This window comes from Anolis carolinensis, unplaced genomic scaffold, assembly GCF_035594765.1.
Source record: "Anolis carolinensis isolate JA03-04 unplaced genomic scaffold, rAnoCar3.1.pri scaffold_12, whole genome shotgun sequence".
NCBI lineage: Eukaryota > Metazoa > Chordata > Lepidosauria > Squamata > Dactyloidae > Anolis > Anolis carolinensis.
In genome coordinates this window covers 18,627,755-18,649,084 of record NW_026943823.1, presented here as the reverse complement: position 1 = coordinate 18,649,084, position 21,330 = coordinate 18,627,755, and the positions used below count along the sequence as shown (strand labels likewise).

The 21,330-nt window shown below is 37.7% G+C and overlaps 1 protein-coding gene across 4 annotated transcripts in view; it reads left to right on the top strand.

Annotated features, from left to right (window-relative positions):
* arhgef6 (Rac/Cdc42 guanine nucleotide exchange factor 6) overlaps positions 1-21,330 on the top strand; it is an 86,222-nt gene that overhangs the window by 27,739 nt on the left and 37,153 nt on the right. For all 4 annotated transcript variants that reach the window (XM_062963693.1, XM_062963692.1, XM_062963691.1 and 1 more), the window contains 4 exons: positions 6,615-6,699; positions 15,018-15,145; positions 18,460-18,661; positions 20,130-20,200. In XM_062963693.1, the coding sequence (XP_062819763.1) occupies positions 6,615-6,699; positions 15,018-15,145; positions 18,460-18,661; positions 20,130-20,200 (486 nt within the window). The remainder of the gene's footprint in view (positions 1-6,614; positions 6,700-15,017; positions 15,146-18,459; positions 18,662-20,129; positions 20,201-21,330) is intronic.

The following is a 21,330-nucleotide window of genomic DNA, read 5'->3' as shown; positions in this document are numbered from 1 at the left end:
CGGTCTGCAAGTTCAGCAGCTCAGCGCTTTTAACATACTGAGCCACCAGAGGCTCTTGGAAAATACATACATGAATACATATTTTTACTTTTATATACATTCATCTGTTTTCCAAACTGCTTCTTTACAACTGCTTTGAATTACCGTATATACTCGAGTATAAGCCGACCCGAATATAAGCCGAGTCACCTAATTTTACCACAAAAAAACCTGGGAAAACATTGACTTCAGTATAAGCCGAGGGTGGTAAATTTCAGAAATAAAAATAGAAATGAATAAAATTACATTAATTGAGGCATCAGTAGGTTCAATGTTTTTGAATATTTACATAAAGCTCAAACTTAAGATAAGACTGTCCAACTCTGATCAAACCATTATTCTCATCTTCTTCAATGTAAATGTGCATATGTATCCTTTTATGTATTAATAATAATAAAAATAGAGTAAAATAAATGTAATAGTAGCAACAATAATAGAGAAAAATAATAAATGTAATAATACCAGTAATAATAGAGAAAAATAATAAATGTACCATATATTTTCGAGTATAAGCTGACCCAAATATAAGCCAACCAGGACCCTCACCCAAGTATAAGCCGAGGGGGGCTTTTTCAGTCTTAAAAAAAGGCTGAAAAACTAGGCTTATACTTATAAGTGAGACTCTACTGTATTGATTATTATTATTATTACATGTATTATTTTACTCTATTTTTATTAAAAGGATACATAAGCACATTTAGATTGAAGAAGATGAGAATAATGATTTGATCAGAGTTGGAGAGTCTTATCTTAAATTTGAACTGTATGTAAATATTCAAAAACATTTAACCTACTGATGCCTCAATTAATGTCATTTTATTGGTATCTATTTTTATTTCTGAAATTTACCACCCTCGGCTTATACTGGAGTCAATGTTTTCCCAGGAAACGATGCTTGGAGGCAGTTACTTTCTTGGGATGACAGTGCCCAGAATAATTTTTGTAAAGGAACTTCTTCCAAGGACTTCCATGTGAGCTGGCTTGTGCCCATCCTCGCTCTGTAGGAATCGTTCCAGAAACCTCCCTGTGGTAAATTTCTGGCTGGAAAACCTGGGAGAGAGATGAAGAAAACACGAGATATTTTTATAGCCGTGTGGAGAAATAGCTCAGGGCATGATTTAACCTTTCAAGCCCGAACCAGCCTCGAAGTGGAGGATTTTAAAGACATACTTTCCTCATTGAGTATCTTCCAACTCATTGGTATCAGGACTTACTGTATATACTCGAGTATAAGCCTAGTTTTCAACCCTTTTTTTAAGACTGAAAAAGCCCCCCTCGGCTTATACTCGGGTGAGGGTCCTGGTTGGCTTATATTTGGGTCAGCTTATACTTGAGAATATAGGGTACATTTATTATTTTTCTCTATTATTATTGGTATTATATTTGGGTCAGCTTATACTCGAGAATATATGGTACATTTATTATTTTTCTCTATTATTATTGGTATTACTACATTTATTATTTTTCTCTATTATTGTGGCTAGTATTACATTTATTTTACTCTATTTTTATTATTATTATTAATAATACATTTATTATTTCACTCTGATATTATTATTATTATTATTTCATTTATTATTTTACTCTATTTATTATTACATGTATTATTTTCCTGTATTTATTATTACAGTAGAGTCTCACTTATCCAAGCCTCGCTTATCCAAGCCTCTGGATAATCCAAGCCATTTTTGTAGTCAATGTTTTCAATATATCATGATATTTTGGTGCTAAATTCGTAAATACAGTAATTACTACATAGCATTCCTGCGTATTGAACTACTTTTTCTGTCAAATTTTTGTATAACATGATGTTTTGGTGCTTAATTTGTAAAATCATAACCTAATTTGATGTTTAATAGGCTTTTCCTTAATCCCTCCTTATTATCCAAGATATTCACTTATCCAAGGTTCTGCTGGCCCGTTTATGTTGGATAAGTGAGACTCTACTGTATATAGATTACATTATAATATTATTATCAATATTATATGTATACGCAATATATTATATTATTACCATAGCACAATATTTATTTATATTCCGCCCTTCTTTCTCACCCTGAAGGGGACTCAGGGCAGATCACATTGTACACATATGAGGCAAACATGCAATGGCATATAACATAGAACAGAGACAGAGACAGACACAGAGGCAATTTAAACCTTCTCCAACTTCCAGCTTCCTGAGGGTATGCTTGATTCTGGCCACAGGGGGGAGCAGCTGCTGCATCATCCACTGCGACGGCACTTCCTCATTCCAACGGCAACTGGATTATTTTTATGGAGTCGTAAATTAGTTAAATTAGCCTCCCCACTTTATAAGTGGTACCTTAATTTCCTACTTGATAGATGCAACTATCTTTCGGGTTGCTAGGTCAGCAACGAGCAGGGGCTATTTTTTATTTTAATTGTCGGGTGCTCACCCCTCCACGGGCTGGCCTCGAACTCATGCCCTCTTGGTCAGAGTGATTTATTTAATTATTTATTTATTTGCAGCATTTATATTCCGCCCTTCTTTCTCACCCCGAAGGGGACTCAGGGCGGATCACATTACACATATAGGCAAACATTCAATGCCTTTTAACATACAACAAAGACAAACAAACATAGGCTCCGAATGGGCCTCGAACTCATGACCTCCTGGTCAGAGTGATTTATTGCAGTGATCCATTGCAGCTGCTCTCCAGCCTGCGCCACAGCAGGGCCTTTGGGGTGGTGGCTGTTTATGAAGACCCATCATTTGAAGACCCATCACCCCCTACACTTTATTTTTCAAAGGCTTCTCTGTCCTGAAAAGCTTTCTTTCTGCTCATCGCTTCTTTTGGTTTTCAATCCATCACTTCCCCTATTCTACCTTCATTGGTGTCGCTCATATTTATGACTGTGTTTATGCGTCACCACCATGACATATCTCCTTGAAAGCATGGAAAAGAGGAAGGGAGATAAATTACTTTAATAACTGCAGCCAGTCGCATAGCCTTGCTCCCTCCCAGCTAAAGACTGCAGGACATTAGGCATGCGCAGAGCGCTCGAGCTGGTAGGTCCGGCGCGGTAAATGGCCTGCCTGGATTCGGCAGATGCTCCGAATGAACCAAACCCGTCCTGACAAGGGGAAGGCAGAGCACAAATTACACAGTTTGCATTCTGTGTGATTCATGGATGAGTTTACGGCTGACCCTGCAGCAGCTGGAGGGCCCTGGAAACGTCTCTCTTGCCTTTTCGGTCTAAATTATAGCTCTGGCTCTGTTGCTAAAGAAAGAGAAAGAAAGAATGTGCATCAGGACACATTCTGCAGGATGTGTGTCGCTGCGGAAAGGCCTCCGCATACTCTTTGCTCTTTGCAAGAGAAACCACAAAGAGATGTTTGGCAGTTCGGGGGTTCGGCCACAAAACTGCTGACCTGAGAGAGAAAGTTTCTCTCCCACAAGTTTTGTTTTACTCACCAAGAGACTTCGAGCTTCTTGCTTTTGAGACTCAGCAGCTGACTTGTTTTGCATGCAAAGTGGGACATCTCAAGCCCCAGGGACTGAATCTGGCCCTCAGTAGCTCAAGGGGGTTTGTTTCCAAGGTAACGGGTACATCTCCACTGTAGAATTAATGCTGTTTTATACCACTTTGGGGCCCCTGGTGGCACAGTGCGTTAAAGAGCTGAGCGGCTGAATTTGTGGACCAAAAGGTCCCAGGTTCAAATCCCGGGAGCGGAATGAGCGCCCGCTGTTAGTCCCAGTTCCTGCCAACCTAGCAAGTCGAAATCATGCCAATGTGAGTAGATCAATAGGTACCGTTCCGGTGGGAAGGTAACGGCTCTCCATGCAGTCATGCCAATGGCCACATGACCTTGGAGGTGTCTACGGACAATGCCGGCTCTTTGGCTTAGAAATGGAGATGAGCACCAACCCCCAGAGTTAGACACGACTGGACTTAATGTCAGGGGAAACCTTTACCTTTATATTATTATTCAGCTTGATCGTTGCCTCCTTATGCACATTGCAACCAAAGTTGTGTTTTTACCGATGTGTTGGGAAAGTGTCTGCTTTGGACTGTAACTCCCAGAATCCCCAGCCAGTATGGCTACATGGCTTCTGACCTTGCTGGTTAGGTATCCTTGGGGTTTTCCTTGCTTTTCCATGGTCTGACCTTGATGAACCTTGACTGAGAGGGCTTTTAGTGAATCTTTTCCATCACTTTAATCTTCCCTCCGCCCCAGGTCTTTTCATTCTTCCCCATTTTCAAACCCTTTCCCTGTCCCAGAAAGTGAAAGCAGAAAGTATTAACCATCTAATCCAGGGGTCCTCAAACTTTTAAAGTGGAGGGCTGGTTCATGATCCCTCAGATTGTTGAGGGGCCGAACTATCATTTGGAAATAAAAAATTGAACAAATTCCTATGCACACTGCACATATCTTATTTGTAGTGCAAAAAAACAAAAAACAAAAAAACTCAACAACAACCATTTATTTATTTATTTATTTGCTACATTCATACCCCACCCTCTCTCACCCCGAAGGGGACTCAGAGCGGCTTACAAGTTTTGTGTACATACAATATATTATATTATTAGCATAGCACAATATTAGCATTATATATTACTATATTGTACTATACCACTATACCATATTATTATTAGAAAGATTACATTTAATATATAATATATAATTAATATTATTATATTATACAATATTATTACATTGTATTATTATTATTAGCCACCCTGAGTCCCCTACTGAGAAGGTGAGAAGGGCGGGGTAGAAATACTGTAATAAATAAGTATTATATTGTACTAGGTGTGCCCGGCCACGCATTGCTGTGGCATTGTCTGGTGGTGTTGGTGAGAAATTGTTGAGGTAGTGATGGTATTGAATGTCTGTTGTATGGTTGTCTTTATGTTTAGTATGCATTTGGTTGTTTGTGTACTGTGAAAGTGGTGAGGGTAGAGGGGTCTATGTATTTTATAGGCAGTGTGGAAGAGGCCTAAGTGAGGCCTAACTCTGCCTGAGCGGGTTGGTAGGAGACCAAGTGGGCAGAGCTTAGCCTTCTAACTGGCAGCAATTGGATAAAAACAATTATGCCTCTCCCTCTAATTAGGACTTTATTTTTCTTTTCTTTTTCTTGTATCAACCTAGAGGCGTGGATGAGGGGTTGTGCTGTCAATTTTCGAGGTTGGGGGGCCGTTAGTTTTGTTGTTTTGTCAGTCGCCGGGATTCCATCACTCTTTTATATATACAGTAGAGTCTCATTTATCCAACACTCACTTATCCAACGTTCTGGATTATCCAATGCAGTTTTGTAGTCAATATTTTCAATACATCGTGATATTTTGGTGCTAAATTCGTAAATACAGTAATTACTACATAGCATTACTGCGTATTGAACTACTTTTTCTGTCAAATTTGTTGTATAACATGATGTTTTGGTGCTTAATTTGTAAAATCATAACCTAATTTGATGTTTAATAGGCTTTTCCTTAATGCCTCCTTATTATCCAACATATTCACTTATCCAACATTCTGCCAGCCCGTTTATGTTGGATAAGTGAGACTCTACTGTATCTGTGAGCCACCCCAAGCCAATGTTATAAAATTCCTGAGAAAAAGAAAAATGGATCTTACGATAGATCTGCCTTGTATATAGAAGTGAGTTAATGGAAAGGAAGCTAGAGAAAATGACAAAAGTTAAAGGAAAACGGAAAAAAAGAGTCTCCGAAGCACAGATGGGAAGTCAAACAGCACTTCATTTTATTGTTGTTGTTGTTGTTGTTGTTGTTGTTGTTGTTGTTGTTGTTATTTTTTCTTCTTCTCCTCTTTGTTTCACTCCCTGTCTCTCTTCTCACCATTCTTTACTACTTGGTTTGTGTTCTCCCACTTTTGCTGTATCTACACTTACAAAATTATTATGCTTAAAACTCTTACTAGAAGCAACCAGGATGTTTCTTCTGCTGTATATAGAATACATTATAATATTATTATCAATATCATATGTATACGCAATATATTATATTATTACCATAGCACAATACTAGTAAATGAATGAACAATACAATATTTAAAAATAAAAACAATTTTAACCAACATAAACCCATCAGGATTTCAATGGGAAGTGTGGGCCTGCTTCTGCCCAATGAGATAGTCAAGTTAAGTAGGATTGTTGTTGTTGTGTGCCTTCAAGTCATTTCAGACTTTGGGCGAGCCTAAGTCTAAAACTAAGGGCGTTGGCCAGATAAATGACCTTGGAGGGCCGCATCCGGCCCCTGGGCCTTAGTTTGGGGACCCCTGATCTAATCCCAGATTCCTGATAGGCTGTCTGAAAACAACCACAGAGTCAGGTGGAAAAGGATGTTTCCAAAATACAAATGCACAGGACCGACTCCAGGTGCATCCGTACCAGGCACGGGGAAATTTATATTGTAAGCTGCTTTGAGTCTTATTCCAGAAGGAAACAGAAAAGATATCCAGTCCATGCATCCTCTTCTGTACATTGGTCTGGGCCTTGGGCTTGTGTTATCTTTGTCCTTCTCTCCCGATCTCTTGTTCTGCGCACTTTGAAGACTGACGCAGGGCTTTTCCTTGTCTCTTTGCGCAGCTGTTTGATGCACACGATCTCTACGCCGGAGACAACTTCCCCCAGGTGCTGAATACCCTTGCAGCCATCTGCAAAGCCACGGAAGGTAAGGCAAACAGTGTCTCGTGTTTGCATTTTGCAAAATAATATCTCCAAAGCCGGGGGAATATGTAAGAGAGTGAAACTACCAAGAGACCTGACTAGGAATAATCTCTGAGCCACCCAACCCCATGGGCTGCCCTTGGGGAAGAGCCAGATATTCAGAGACCCACATAAACGTATCAGTATGTCAATGGAAGACGGCAGGAGCCATCCAGTTCAACCCCCTTCAGCTGTGCAGAAAAGGCACAATCAAAGCACCCCCAGCAGATGTCCATCCAGCCTCTATAGTAATAATAATAGAAACAACTCCAGGGAGCATCCAGTCCAAATCCCTTCTGCCAATGCAGGAAAAGCATAATAATAATAATAATAATAATAATAATAATAATAATAATAATAATAATAGTAATGATGATGCTGGGATCTGCGTGCATCATCCGAAAATACATCACACAGTCCTAGACACTTGGGAAGTGTTCGACTTGTGATTTTGTGATATGAAATCCAGCATATCTATCTTGTTTGCTGTGTCATAATAAAATAATAATAATAATAATAATAATAATAATAATAATAATAAGGAGCAAGCCATCCGAACAAATGCAATTAAGGCCAAGATCGAAAAATCAGCTGATGACCCAAAATGCAGACTGTGCAAGAAAACCGACGAAACCATTGATCATATCCTCAGCTGCTGTAAGAAAATTGCACAGACAGACTACAAAGAGGCACAACTCTGTGGCCCAAATGATTCATTGGAACCTATGCCTCAGTTACCACCTCCCAGCAGCAAAGATCTGGTGGGATCACAAACCTGCAAAAATAATGGAAAATGAGCACGCAAAGATACTGTGGGACTTCCGAATCCAGACTGACAAAGTTCTGGAACACAACACACCAGACATCACAGATGTGGAAAAGAAAAAGCTTTGGATCATTGATGTTGCCATCCCAGGTGACAGTCGCATTGACGAAAAACAACAGGAAAAACTATCAGGACCTCAAGATCGAATTGTAAAGACTCTGGCATAAACCAGTACAGGTGGTCCCGGTGGTGATGGGCACACTGGGTGACATGCCAAAAGATCTCAGCCAGCATTTGGAAACAATAAACATTGACAAAATTACGATCTACCAACTGCAAAAGGCCGCCTTACTGGGATCTGCACGCATCATCCGAAAATACATCACACAGTCCTAAACGCTTGGGAAGTGTTTGACTTGTGATTTTGTGAAACGAAATCCAGCATATCTATCTTGTTTGCTGTGTCCTAATAATAATAATAATAATAATAATAATAATAATAATAATAATAATAATAATAATGCAGGCCAAGGCCTTTAGGCACTGCACCCAGTGTGCCGATCACCACTGGGACCACCTTGACTGGCTTGTGCCAGAGTCTTTGCAATTCGATCTTTAAATCCTCATATTGTGTCAGCTCTATTATTATTATTATTATTATTATTATTATTATTATTATTGTATGACACAGCAAACAAGATAGATATGCTGGATTTCGTATCACAAGTCGAACACTTTCCAAGTGTCTAGGACGGTGTGATGTATTTTCGGATGATGCGCACAGATCCCAGTCAGGTGGCCTTTTGCAGTGGGCAGATCGTAATTTTGTCAATGTCTGTTGTTTCCAAATGCTGGCTGAGATCTTTTGGCAATGTTTTGTTGTGCTAGCTGTCAGCTCTAGTTTGTAGTGCGGTTTTCTTGTACTGGTTTTTTTTTGTCTGCTGTGCTTTATTATTATTATTATTATTATTATTAGGGTTCAAGGTTTTGAAAATTGGGGTGCGCATTAGATTCGATGGCGCATTAGACTTGAGTCAATACGGTCTGTGGCTCTTTTGCACATTCACCAAAGAGCGGAGGAACTTGTTCCCAAGAAGCAGGTAAACAATAAACAGCCTGAGCGCCTAAAATAAAAATGTGAAAAGCCAGCATTTGGAACAGAAAGCACTGTACTTGCTAGAGCATCTTTTGGTGTCGTATGGTGAGCTTGCCTTTTTGGCAGCGAGGAGGACTCCGTGGGCGGCTGTGAGCCACGTCTTGTCAGCGTCGGACTCGCGACAGAGAAAGCGTTACGCTCGGCCTTTTTGGATCCCCGAATCTGCGAAAGGTTAGGAAGAAGCCTTTCTTGATGTTGTTCTGTCAAATTCGCTCTCTGGGTCTCTCCTTGCTGACGTGTTTCGCTTGATCCAGTAAAGGAGGGAGGAGAAAAAAATACCCAAACTCCATCTGTGCCGGGCTGCGATCCTTCCCTCGATGCCCACAAAGCGAAAACAGCTGTGGCAACAACATGCATCAAATGTCAGCCTGTTTTTGAGCTCTTTGTGTGGGTTTTCGGTGGCACCCGTTGTACTGCCAGAGAGCGAGGGGTCCTGAATAGACATGCGGTAAGCAAACTGAACCTAGAGTTTCTTCTGAAAATACATTACGGATTGGCCGAAAACTTCTTGCTGGGATCCTGGTGTGATTCACTCTGGAAGAGCTCCGTTGATATAAGAGAAGGCAGGAGGAGGAGAAAAACTATGGCCATAAAGGGAGCCAGTCATGGGAGACATAGGCCCCTTCTACACTGCCATATAATCCCGTTCAAAGCAGATACCGTATAAACTCGAGTATAAGCCGACTCGAATATAAGCCAAGGCACCTAATTTTACCACAAAAAAATTGGGAAAACATTGACTCCAGTATAAGCCAAGGGTTCATTCGTTCACCAAACTCTCTTGTATTTTGAAATGGTCATATGACTGGTCAAATAAATAAAAATTATTAAAATTATTATTTTATTATGACACAGCACACATAATAGATATGCTGGATTTCATATCACAAAATCACAAGTCGAACACTTCCCAAGTGTCTAGGACTGTGTGACGTATTTTCAGATGATGCGTGCAGATCCCAGTAGGGTGGCCTTTTGCAGTTGGCAGATTGTAATTTTGTCAATGCCTATTGTTTCCAAATGCCGGCTGAGATCTTTTGGCACGGCACCCAGTGTGCCCATCACCACCAGGACCACCTGCACTGGTTTCTGCCAGAGTCTCTGAAGTTCAATCTTGAGGTCCTGATAGCGGCTGAGTTTTTCCTGTTGTTTTTCGTCAATTCGACTGTCACCTGGGATGGCGACATCAATGATCCAAACCTTTTTCTTTTCCACAACCGTGATGTCTGGTGTGTTGTGTTCCAGAACTTTGTCAGTCTGGATTCAGATTTATTCAAATAAATAAAAAATATTATTATTATTATTATTATTATTATTATTATTATTATTATTATTATTACTACTTCTAAAAATCAGCTTATAGGACAGTCAAAGCCATAAGAGCCAGGGTCCCCAAATATTGATCCTCAAGATGCTGCAGAATTCAGATCTCCAAATCCTTGGCTGTGCTGGATGGGACTTCTGGAAGCTGCAGTCCAAAGCCAAGACTGGAAACTATTAAACTAGATACCGTATATACTGGAGTATAAGCCGACCCGAATATAAGCCGAGGCACCTAATTTTACCACAAAAAAACTGGGAAAACATTGACTCCAGTATAAGCCGAGAGTGGTAAATTTCAGAAATAAAAATAGATACCAATAAAATTACATTAATTGAGGCATCCGTAGGTTAAATGTTTTTAAATATTTACATAAAGCTCAAACTTAAGATAAGACTGTCCAACTCTGATCAAATCATTATTCTCATCTTCTTCAATGTCAATGTGTTTATGTATCCTTTTAATAATAATAGAGTAAAATAATACATGTAATAATAATAATATTATTTATTTATTTGCGACATTTATATCCCGCCCTTCTCACCCCGAAGGGGACTCAGGGTGGTTTACAAGTATATATACATACAGTATATTATATTATATGACTAGATTGCAATATTATTAGTAATATTGCATGTAATATAAATATACAATTATAATAGCGAATTATAATTATTATTACATTGTATTACATCATAATATTATTATTAATATTTCATGTATATACAGTAGAGTCTCACTTATCCAATGTTCTGGATTATCCAACACATTTTTGTAGTCAATGTTTTCAATGCATTGTGATATTTTGGTGCTAAATACATAAATACAGTAATTACTACATAGCATTACTGCGTATTGAACTACTTTTTCTGTCAAATTTGTTGTATAACATGATGTTTTGGTGCTTAATTTGTAAAATCGTAACCTATTTTGATGTTTAATAGGCTTTTTCTTACTCTCTCATTATTATGCAAGATATTCGCTTATCCAAGCTTCTGCTGGGCCTGTTTAGCTTGGATAAGTGAGACTCTACTGTATATATACATACAGTATATTATATTATATGACTAGATTGCAATATTATTAGTAATATTGCATGTAATATAAATATACAATTATAATAGCGAATTATAATTATTATTACATTGTATTACATCATAATATTATTACTAATATTACATGTATATACAATATATTATAATATTAGTATAGTATAATATTATTATATATTATTATATCATTAAATTGATACAGGAGACATGGTGGAAAGATATCTTCCTGGCTCTGCTTATGTATCCTTTTAATAATAATAGAGTAAAATAATACATGTAATAATAATAATAATAATAATAATAATAATTACAGGAAAATAATACTTGTAATAATAAATAGAGTAAAATAATAAATGCAATAATAATAATAAGATCAGAGTGAAATAATAAATGTATTAATAATAATAATAATAAAAAATAGAGTAAAATAAATGTAATAAATGTAATAGCAAGAATAATAGAGAAAAATAATACATGTAATAATACCAATAATAATAGAGAAAAATAATAATAGAGAAAAATAATGTAATAATACCAATGATAATAGAGAAAAATAATAAATGTACCATATATTCTCGAGTATAAGCTGACCCAAATATAATACCAATAATAATAGAGAAAAATAATAAATTTACCATATATTCTCGAGTATAAGGTGACCCAAATATACCAATAATAATAGAGAAAAGTAATAAATGTACCATATATTCTCGAGTATAAGCTGACCCAAATATAATACCAATAATAGAGAAAAATAATAAACGTACCATATATTTTCGAGTATAAGCTGACCCAAATATAATACCAATAATAATAGAGAAAAATAATAAATGTACCATATATTCTCGAGTATAAACTGACCCAAATATAAGCCAACCAGGATCCTCACCCGAGTATAAGCCGAGTGGGTGGGGAGTTCAGCCTTTAAAAAAGGGCTGAAAAACTAGGCTTATACTTGAGTATACACAGTAATCTGGATTTTATATGGCAGTGTAGAAAGGCTGGATCCACAGTGCCATATAACCCAGTTTGGATTGCATTTTATAGTCGGTGTGGACCCATATAATGCAATTCGAGCTGCATTGTAAACAATTCTGAAAGGGATCCAAATGTGGTTTTGCTCAGCAGCAATGCAATCAGGAGCAAAGGAAGGGAAAATGGGGGAAAGTGCCCATAAATGGAAACTGCCCATTTGGTGAATTAATTTCAGCAATGAGAAATTTAAGTCAAGAAGGGATCTAGGAGCCTTAAGCAGAACATGAGCCGACCGTGTGATGCAGCAGCAAAAAAGCCCAATGCGATTCTAGGCCAAATCAATAAGAGTATGGGGTCTAGTTAGAAAGGAGTGATAGCCCAAGAAATAAGGAGCCTTCACTTTCAGAGATGTAGTAGTTGGAACTTGGGACTGAGGCTCTTGAGACCAAGGTTCGAATTCCCCCTTGGCCATGGCAACTGGTATCATTTAGATACCAATGATGATATCTTATTTACATACTTAACTGCAGCCGCCAGAATTAGCTTTGCTAAAAGGTGGAAGCAAAAGGAAATACCAAATACGGAAGAATGGTTACAGAAAGTGAGAGAGAAAGGACATGGATAAACTAACTTTTTTACTAAAGAAAAACACAGGTAACCTGATAAAATACACAGACTGGTCTAACGTAGAAGAATTTGAAAGGAAAAGAAGGTGAAGGATATCAATTAAAGAACAGAAGGACGACTCTTTTTGGGTCTCCCTTCTTATTATTTTATGAAAAGCAAAGAATCATTGACTCAGCCAACATAAAGGACAATATTTTTTTCGTGATTGTCATTATTATTTTTGAAAAAGACATTGATTTATTTATTTTTATTTTTCATCTTTTTTTAGAATTGGAAACGCAAAGGCGAAGATGGAAGTCATTTTTATATGTACAGTAGAGTCTCACTTATCCAAGCTAAACGGGCCGGCAGAAGCTTGGATAAGCGAATATCTTGGATAATAAGGAAGGATTAAGGAAAAGCCTATTACACATCAAATTAAGTTATGATTTTACAAATTAAGCACTAAAATATAATGTTTAACAACAAATTTGTTATGTTATAATTACTGTATTTACGAATTTAGCACCAAAATATCACGATATATTGAAAACATTGACTACAAAAATGCGTTGGATAATCCAGAGGCTTGGATAAGCGAGGCTTGGATAAGTGAGACTCTACTGTATTTATAGGTTTTTTTGTTTTTGTTTTTATTTTTGTTTATTGATTTTTTTTATTTTTGATTTTTTCCCTTTCTTTTCCCTTTTCTCCCTTTTTTACTTCCTTTTTTATCTCCTTTTTTCACTCCCATACTTTTTCTTTCTCACCTTTTTTCAAAATAGATTTTCTATATATATTTTTTCTTCACTTTCTGTCAACAACCATTGTTCTCACCCTTTTGTTGTATTTAATTCTTGTGTATATCAATAAAAAATTATTTTTTTAAAAAGGGGGTGATTCCTGGACCATAGCTTGACCTGTGGCTGGGGGATGCTGGGAGTTGTAGTCCAACAATATGTTGACTTCAAGATTAGTGGGATTCCTTTGAAAGATATAGACAAGCAGAGTGGCTTGCTGACTAGTCGGGCTGCTCCAACGTCCTTTGTTCTTTTTTTATTATTATTATTATTTATTTTTATTGTTTTGTCATTTTATCCCACTCCCACCCTCCCACCCTCCCCTCCTTGTACATACACTTTATACAACAAACTACAGAAGTTACATTTGAAATATCAATCTCAATCTTAATTTTTCCACTCCACATCTTAGTACATTCTCTAAATAGTTCTTAACTGGTTCCCACATCCCCTTGATTATTGCAATATTTTCAATTTTATCTATATTATTCCATTTGCAATTTGTGATTTCTACATTTAACGTATCAATTATATACTTATACCAATTCGTCAGAGTCCATTTTGTTTTATCTTTCCAACCGCTCACTAAAACAATTTGTGCACATGCTATTAATTTGTCAATCATTTTTTCTTTTTGTATATTCTTCACTTCTGTTATCCTTGCATGTAGTACATTTCTATTAACTATTACTGTTTGTAGATTTAGCATTCTATTGATTTCTCCTTCAATCATTCTCCAGTATTCTTGCACTCGATCGCACTCCCATATCATATGATTGAACACCCCTCTTTGTTCACAACCGTGCCAACACCTATCTTTCATCCCTGGTAAAAACCGTGAAAGTTGTGCAGGAGTTCTGTACCATTTTTGTAACATTTTCCTTCTTGCTTCCCTTAATACATTGTACTTTTCTTTTGCTATATTACTTATTTCCCTTTGTATATCTTCCCTCTCAATTTCCATGTCCATTCTCCATGTTTGGAAAATTTCCTCTACTATTTCTTCTTTTACCGTTATAATTTGTTCATACAGATCTCCTGCCACCTTCTTTTCCTCTCTCAAACATTTCCTAATCACCTTCTCAAGTGGACTGTCCTGTTCTCTATTTTTTTTCTCTCAATCTAAAAATTTCCTGTCTTATAGCCCAGCTTTGAATCCAATTCCCTGATCCTATCCAATTCTGAATTTCTTTTTGTTCTACAGGGTCTCCATCTATTGTATACAAATCCTCCACTAACCTTTTCCCTCTACTTTCAATTGATCTCAATGTTCTGCCTATAATTTCGTTGTTATTGTAATTAATTTGCCATATAGTTGCCATCTTATTCTCATTGCCTGGACTTAGCTTCTTCTTTCTTTTTTTCCCCACACTTTTATTGTTCCTTTAAAAGGTTCCTTAAATTCTGCTTCTTCTCTCCTACTCCATTCCCTAAATATTATTTCTTTTTCTTTAGTATTATTTATTATCTTCTCCATATTTGCCCATTTTTTTTTTTAGTATACTGTATTTCCAATAATCTTTGGATTTGAAACGCATCGTGATAGACTTCTAAACTTGGACGTCCTTTGTTCTGAAGCAACGTGTTTCCCTTTTGTCTCTGAACAGATCAGCCGTCCGCCCGGCCATGTTCCCGCCTGTCACCTGCTAGATCCCCCTCGGAGGACTGCCCTCCTTCCAGGAAAACTACGTCTCCCAAGTCGCCCAGAGCCTTGCGCAGGCAATCCAAAGCAGTGGTACGCTCTTTTTGAAATCTGCAAAATCTCTAGGTCTTTTGGTGCAATAGAAATATTGTTTAAAACAGGCATGGGCAATCCTGGAATACTGTGTCCAATTTTGGGCACCACAGTTGAAGGGAGATGTTGACAAGCTGGAAAGCGTCCAGAGGAGGGCGACTAAAATGATCAAAGGTCTGCAGAACAAGCCCTATGAGGAGCGGCTTAAAGAGCTGGGCATGTTTAGCCTGCAGAAGAGAAGGCTGAGAGGAGACATGATAGCCATGTACAAATACGTGAAGGGAAGTCATAGGGAGGAGGGAGCAAGCTTGTTTTCTGCTGCCCTGCAGACTAGGACACAAGGGAACAATGGCTTCAAACTACAGGAAAGGAGATTCCACCTGAACATCAGGAAGAACTTCCTCACTGTGAGAGCTGTTCGACAGTGGAACTCTCTCCCCGGGGCCGTGGTGGAGGCTCCTTCCTTGGAGGCTTTTAAGCAGAGGCTGGATGGCCATCTGTCGGGGGTGCTTTGAATGCGATTTCCTGCTTCTTGGCAGAATGGGGTTGGACTGGATGGCCCATGTGGTCTCTTCCAACTCTACTATTCTATGATTCTATGATTCGTCCCTCCAGGCGTTTTGGACTTAAACTCCCACAATTCTCAACAGTCTCGATCTGTTTAAGCGGAAGGGAAAGGAAAAGAAAGGAAAGAAGGGGCCTGAGGCTGTTAGGAATTGTGGAAGTTGAAGTCCAAAACACCTGGAGGGACAAAGTTTGCCCATGTCTGGGCTAGCTAGACAATACTGCTTTGGGCCATTTGTTGGGGTGTTTTTTGTTGTTGTTGTTTTTTTAAATAATTTTTTATTGGGAAAAAAACCCAGTTTATATACATAAAAGTGGGGGAACAATATAGGTATAGGTATGTACTTACTTGGTTTTATCTTGTTTTTAATTATGTTGGTGCTAATCCACAAAATATGTAGTACTAGCTGTGCCCGGCCACGCGTTGCTGTGGTGGTGTTGGTGAGAAATTGTTGAGGTAGTGGTGGCATTGAATGTCTGTTGTATGGTTGTCTTTATGTTTAGTATGCACACTGAAGTGGATTATATGGCAGTGTGGAGTCAAGATAATCCAGTTCAAAGCAGATAATATAAGATTCTAAATGGGTTATATAGCTGTATGGAAGGGCCTTGAGTCTACACTGCCATATAATCCAGTTAAAATCTATAATCTGTGGAAGAGGCCTAAGTGAGGCCTAACTGTGCCTGGGCTGAGTAGGTTGCTAGGAGACCAAGTGGGCAGAGCTTAGCTTTCTAACTGGCAGCAATTGGATAAAAACTATTATTCCTCTCCCTGTAATTAGGACTTTATTTTTTCTTTTCTTTTTGTTGTATCAACCTGGGTTGTGTTGTCAAATTTCGAGGTTGAGGGGCCTGTAGTTTTGTTGTTTTGTCCGCTGCCCTGATGCCATCACTCTTTTATATATATAGATTTGAAGGGCATATCCCGACATTGATATTTGCAGCATTTTAATGTTTTAATAATTGATATAGGGTTTTAATAGCTTGTTTTATATTGTACTAGTGGCATGGATGATGGGTTGTGTTGTCAAATTTCGAGGTTGGGGGGCCTGTAGTTTTGTTGTTTTGTGGGTCGCCGTGATGCCATCACTCATTTATATATATAGATTTGATGGTCTGGCTTTTGTGTATTTTTTTGTCTTGCATGGAAAAGACCTATGGTCTAAGCATTAAATAAAATTTGGATATAGGTATAGGAAAGTAGGAAAACAGCAAAAGAGAGGGGGGGAAAGGGAGGGGGGAGTGGGATTTGGAAGAGGGGTAATTGGTGACTTCTGTTCTTCCTCCTCCTGTAAGATAATAATGTAACACTGTCAATATAAAAACTAAATACAAGTTCTTTCCCACTCGTAACTTTAATATTTCTTAATGAAATGGCAGACAAAGGTTTGAGGAAATGAGACAAAGAGAGTTCCGGTGGCTGTAGAAAAAATGACGTTTATTCTCAGTGGCCAGTGAGAATAAGCAATATAGAAAAGACCTTTCCCTGTAATCAGGAAAGCAAAGGTACCAACACAAAGGAACACAGATCCTTATATACTATTTTGGCCTGCCTCTAGCTATGTCACATAGGTATTATCCATCACCAATTAGTTCAAAAAAGTCTTACTTTGCACTTACTAAAAAGCTATCTTTGCATTTTCCTAAAATATAGACTACTTCAAGACCTCTGACCCTCCATTAGCCTTATCTCTGGAATTCTCATCTCATCCATTAGGGCTCCCCCTCGTCCTCCATTAATTAAGGAATTTCCTCCCTACCTTAGCTTGTCAGAGAGAGTCATTAGCACTCCTCCATGGCGCCAGGTCTTATCTTGACATCCCAAAAAGCCTTAATTTGTCTCTTGTCCATTAGCTTATCTTCTCTTGTTGACACTTAACATATGTCTCTTAGGGCTCCCCCTCGTCCACCATTAATTAAGGAATTTCCTCCCTACCTTAGCTTGTCAGAGAGAGTCATTAGCACTCCTCCATGGCGCCAGGTCTTATCTTGACATCCCAAAAAGCCTTAATTTGTCTCTTGTCCATTAGCTTATCTTCTCTTGTTGACACTTAACATATGTCTCTGGCACTTAGGGTGAACTTTGGTCTTTGCTATGGGGAGACAGTTATTTTGCTGAGCAGAGTGTATTTTTGGCTATAGGCACACAATCTGCTGATGATTACATATTTATTATTATTTATTTATTTATTTACAGCATTTATATTCCGCCCTTCTCACCCCGAAGGGGACTCAGGGCGGATCACATTGCACATATAGGCAAACATTCAATGCCTTTTAACATAGAACAAAGACAAACAAACATAGGCTCCGAGCGGCCTCGAACTCATGATCTCCTGGTCAGAGTGATTCATTGCAGTTAATTGCAGCTGGCTTGCTCTCCCGCCTGCACCACAGCCCGGCCTATTTCTTAACATGATTACATTCAATATATCGTTTCCAATACAAGTATTATATTTTCCCAATACGCCTTCATCATTAAGATAATTTTCTAAAAGTGACTAGTCCGTCTTCTTTATTCCACTACCATGGTTTTCTTTTAATAGAAATGTTAATTTGTCCATATCTTTTATTTCCATTATTTTAATAATCCAATCGTTCGTTTCAGGAATAGGATCTAACTTGTTGGGGGTTTTTGATTGTGCTTTTCCTGTATGGCAGAAAGAAGGGGGTTGGACTGGATGACCCTTGGGTTCTCTTCCCGGATTCTACGTGGTCGTTTCCACCTCTCCCGTGCCTTTCTTTCTCAGGACATGACGGAGAACGGCGGCCACCAGCTGGTGGTCCGGGCCCGGTTCCACTTCAAGCAGACCAATGAGGACGAGCTGTCCATCAACAAAGGGGACATCATTTGCGTCACCCGTGTCGAGGAAGGCGGCTGGTGGGAAGGGACCCTCAACGGCAAGACTGGCTGGTTCCCCAGCAACTACGTCAAGGAGATCAAACCCACCGGTGAGCCAGAGCCAGATTTTTTGCAGAGCTCTCTTGGCCTTCGTTGTATCACAACGGATAACCCAAACTCACTAAACTGTCATAGAATCAAAGAATCATAGGGTTGGAGGGGGGAAAGGAAGGGGCCTGAGGTTGTCTACACTGACCAAATATTTATTTATATATTTACAGTATTTATATTCCGCCCTTCTCACCCCGAAGGGGACTCAAGGCGGATCACATTACACATATAAGGCAAACATTCAATGCCTTTTAACATAGAACAAAGACAAACAAACATAGGCTCCGAGCGGGCCTCGAACTTATGACCTCCTGGTCAGAGTGATTCATTGCAGTGATTCATTGCAGCTGCTCTCCAGCCTGTGCCACAGCCCGATCCCACAGCATTTGTACCACAACATTTTAGTATGGAATCTTTACCCATGCAGGTCAAAATGTGTGTGTTACAACTTTTATAATGTGCACTTTACTTAGTATATTATCATAACCTCGCTGTTTTTAATTCCATGTTTTATTGTGTGGTTTTATTTCTAGAGGTTAATGTTTATATTTTACAATTTGTGTATGTTTTTGCTCATTGATGTATTGTATATTGTTATTGTTTTTATCTGGTATTACAGTAGAGTCTCACTTATCCAACACTCGCTTATCCAACGTTCTGGATTATCCAACACATTTTTGTAGTCAATGTTTTCAATATATCATGATATTTTGGTGCTAAATTCATGAATACAGTAATTACTACATAATTACCACATACATTACTACTGCGTATTGAACTACCTTTTCTGCCAAATTTGTTGTCTAACATGATGTTTTGGTGCTTCATTTGTAAAATCATAACCTAATTTGATGTTTAATAGGCTTTTCCTTAATGCCTCCTTATTATCCAACATATTCGCTTATCCAACATTCTGCCAGCCCGTTTATGTTGGATAAGTGAGACTCTACTGTATCTGTGAGCCACCCCAAGCCAATGTTATAAAATTCCTGAGAAAAAGAAAAATGGATCTTACGATAGATCTGCCTTGTATATAGAAGTGAGTTAATGGAAAGGAAGCTAGAGAAAATGACAAAAGTTAAAGGAAAACGGAAAAAAAGAGTCTCCGAAGCACAGATGGGAAGTCAAACAGCACTTCATTTTTTTATTATTATTATTGTTGTTGTTGTTGTTGTTGTTGTTATTTTTTCTTCTTCTCCTCTTTGTTTCACTCCCTGTCTCTCTTCTCACCATTCTTTACTACTTGGCTTTTGTTCTCCCACTTTTGCTGTATCTACACTTACAAAATTATTATGCTTAAAACTCTTACTAGAAGCAACCAGGATGTTTCTTCTGCTTTGCAATTAAGATGTGTTTCTTGTCGCTGCGATGGTTTACATTTTGCCCGAGATGCCAACATGTCTACTTTTCCTCCCTTGACAGAATAAGGGCAGTTTTGTATAACAATTTCCTCTTTTTCTCCTGCAGATAAACCTCTCTCTCCGAAAGCTTTGAAAAACGCCGAAAGCCCCCAACTTACCAAGAATTACTATGCAGTGGTACGTGGGATGCGCTCTTGGTTTATTACCTGGTTTTGCTGGCTATTATTATTATTATTATTGCATTGTTGAAGGCTCTCATGGCCAGAATCACTGGGTTGCTGTGAGTTTTCCAGGCTGCATGACCATGTTCCAGAAGCATTCTCTCCTGACGTTTCACCCACATCTATGGCAGGCATCCTCAGAGGTTGTGAGGTCTGTTAGAAACCAGGCAAGTGGGGTTTATATACTGTATATACTCGAGTATAAGCCTAGTTTTTCAGGCATTTTTTTAAGACTGAAAAAGCCCCCCTCGGCTTATACTTGGGTGAGGGTCCTGCTTGGCTTATATTAGGGTCAGCTTATACTCAAGAATATATGGTACATTTATTATTTTTCTCTATTATTATTGGTATTTTTACATTTATTATTTTTCTCTATTATTGTGGCTACTATTACATTTATTTTACTCTATTATTATTGGTATTTTTACATTTATTATTTTTCTCTATTATTGTTGTTACTATTACATTTATTTTACTATATTATTATTATTATTAATACATTTATTATTTCACTCGAATCTTATTATTATTATTATTATTATTATTGCATTTATTATTTTACTCTAATTATTATTACATGTATTATTTTCCTGTAATAATAATAATAATAATTATTATTATTATTATTATGCCATTCTGGAGCAGAATGAAGAACTATATTAATATTATAATATATTGTACAGTAGAGTCTCACTTATCCAACATAAATTATATTATTATGAATAATACATTTATTATTTCACTCTGATCTTATTATTATTATTATTATTATTGCATTTATTATTTTACTCTAATTATTATTACGTGTATTATTTTCCTGTATATATTATTATTATTATTACATGTATTATTTTACTCTATTATTATTAAAAGGAGACATAAGCACATTTACATTGAAGAAGATGAGAATAATGATTTGATCAGAGTTGGACAGTCTTATCTTAAATTGGAGCTTGATTTAAATATTCAAAAACATTTAACCTGATGCCTCAATTAATGTAATTTTATTGGTATCTATTTTTATTTCTGAAATTTACCACTCTCGGCTTATACTGGAGTCAATGTTTTCCCAGTTTTTTTGTGGTA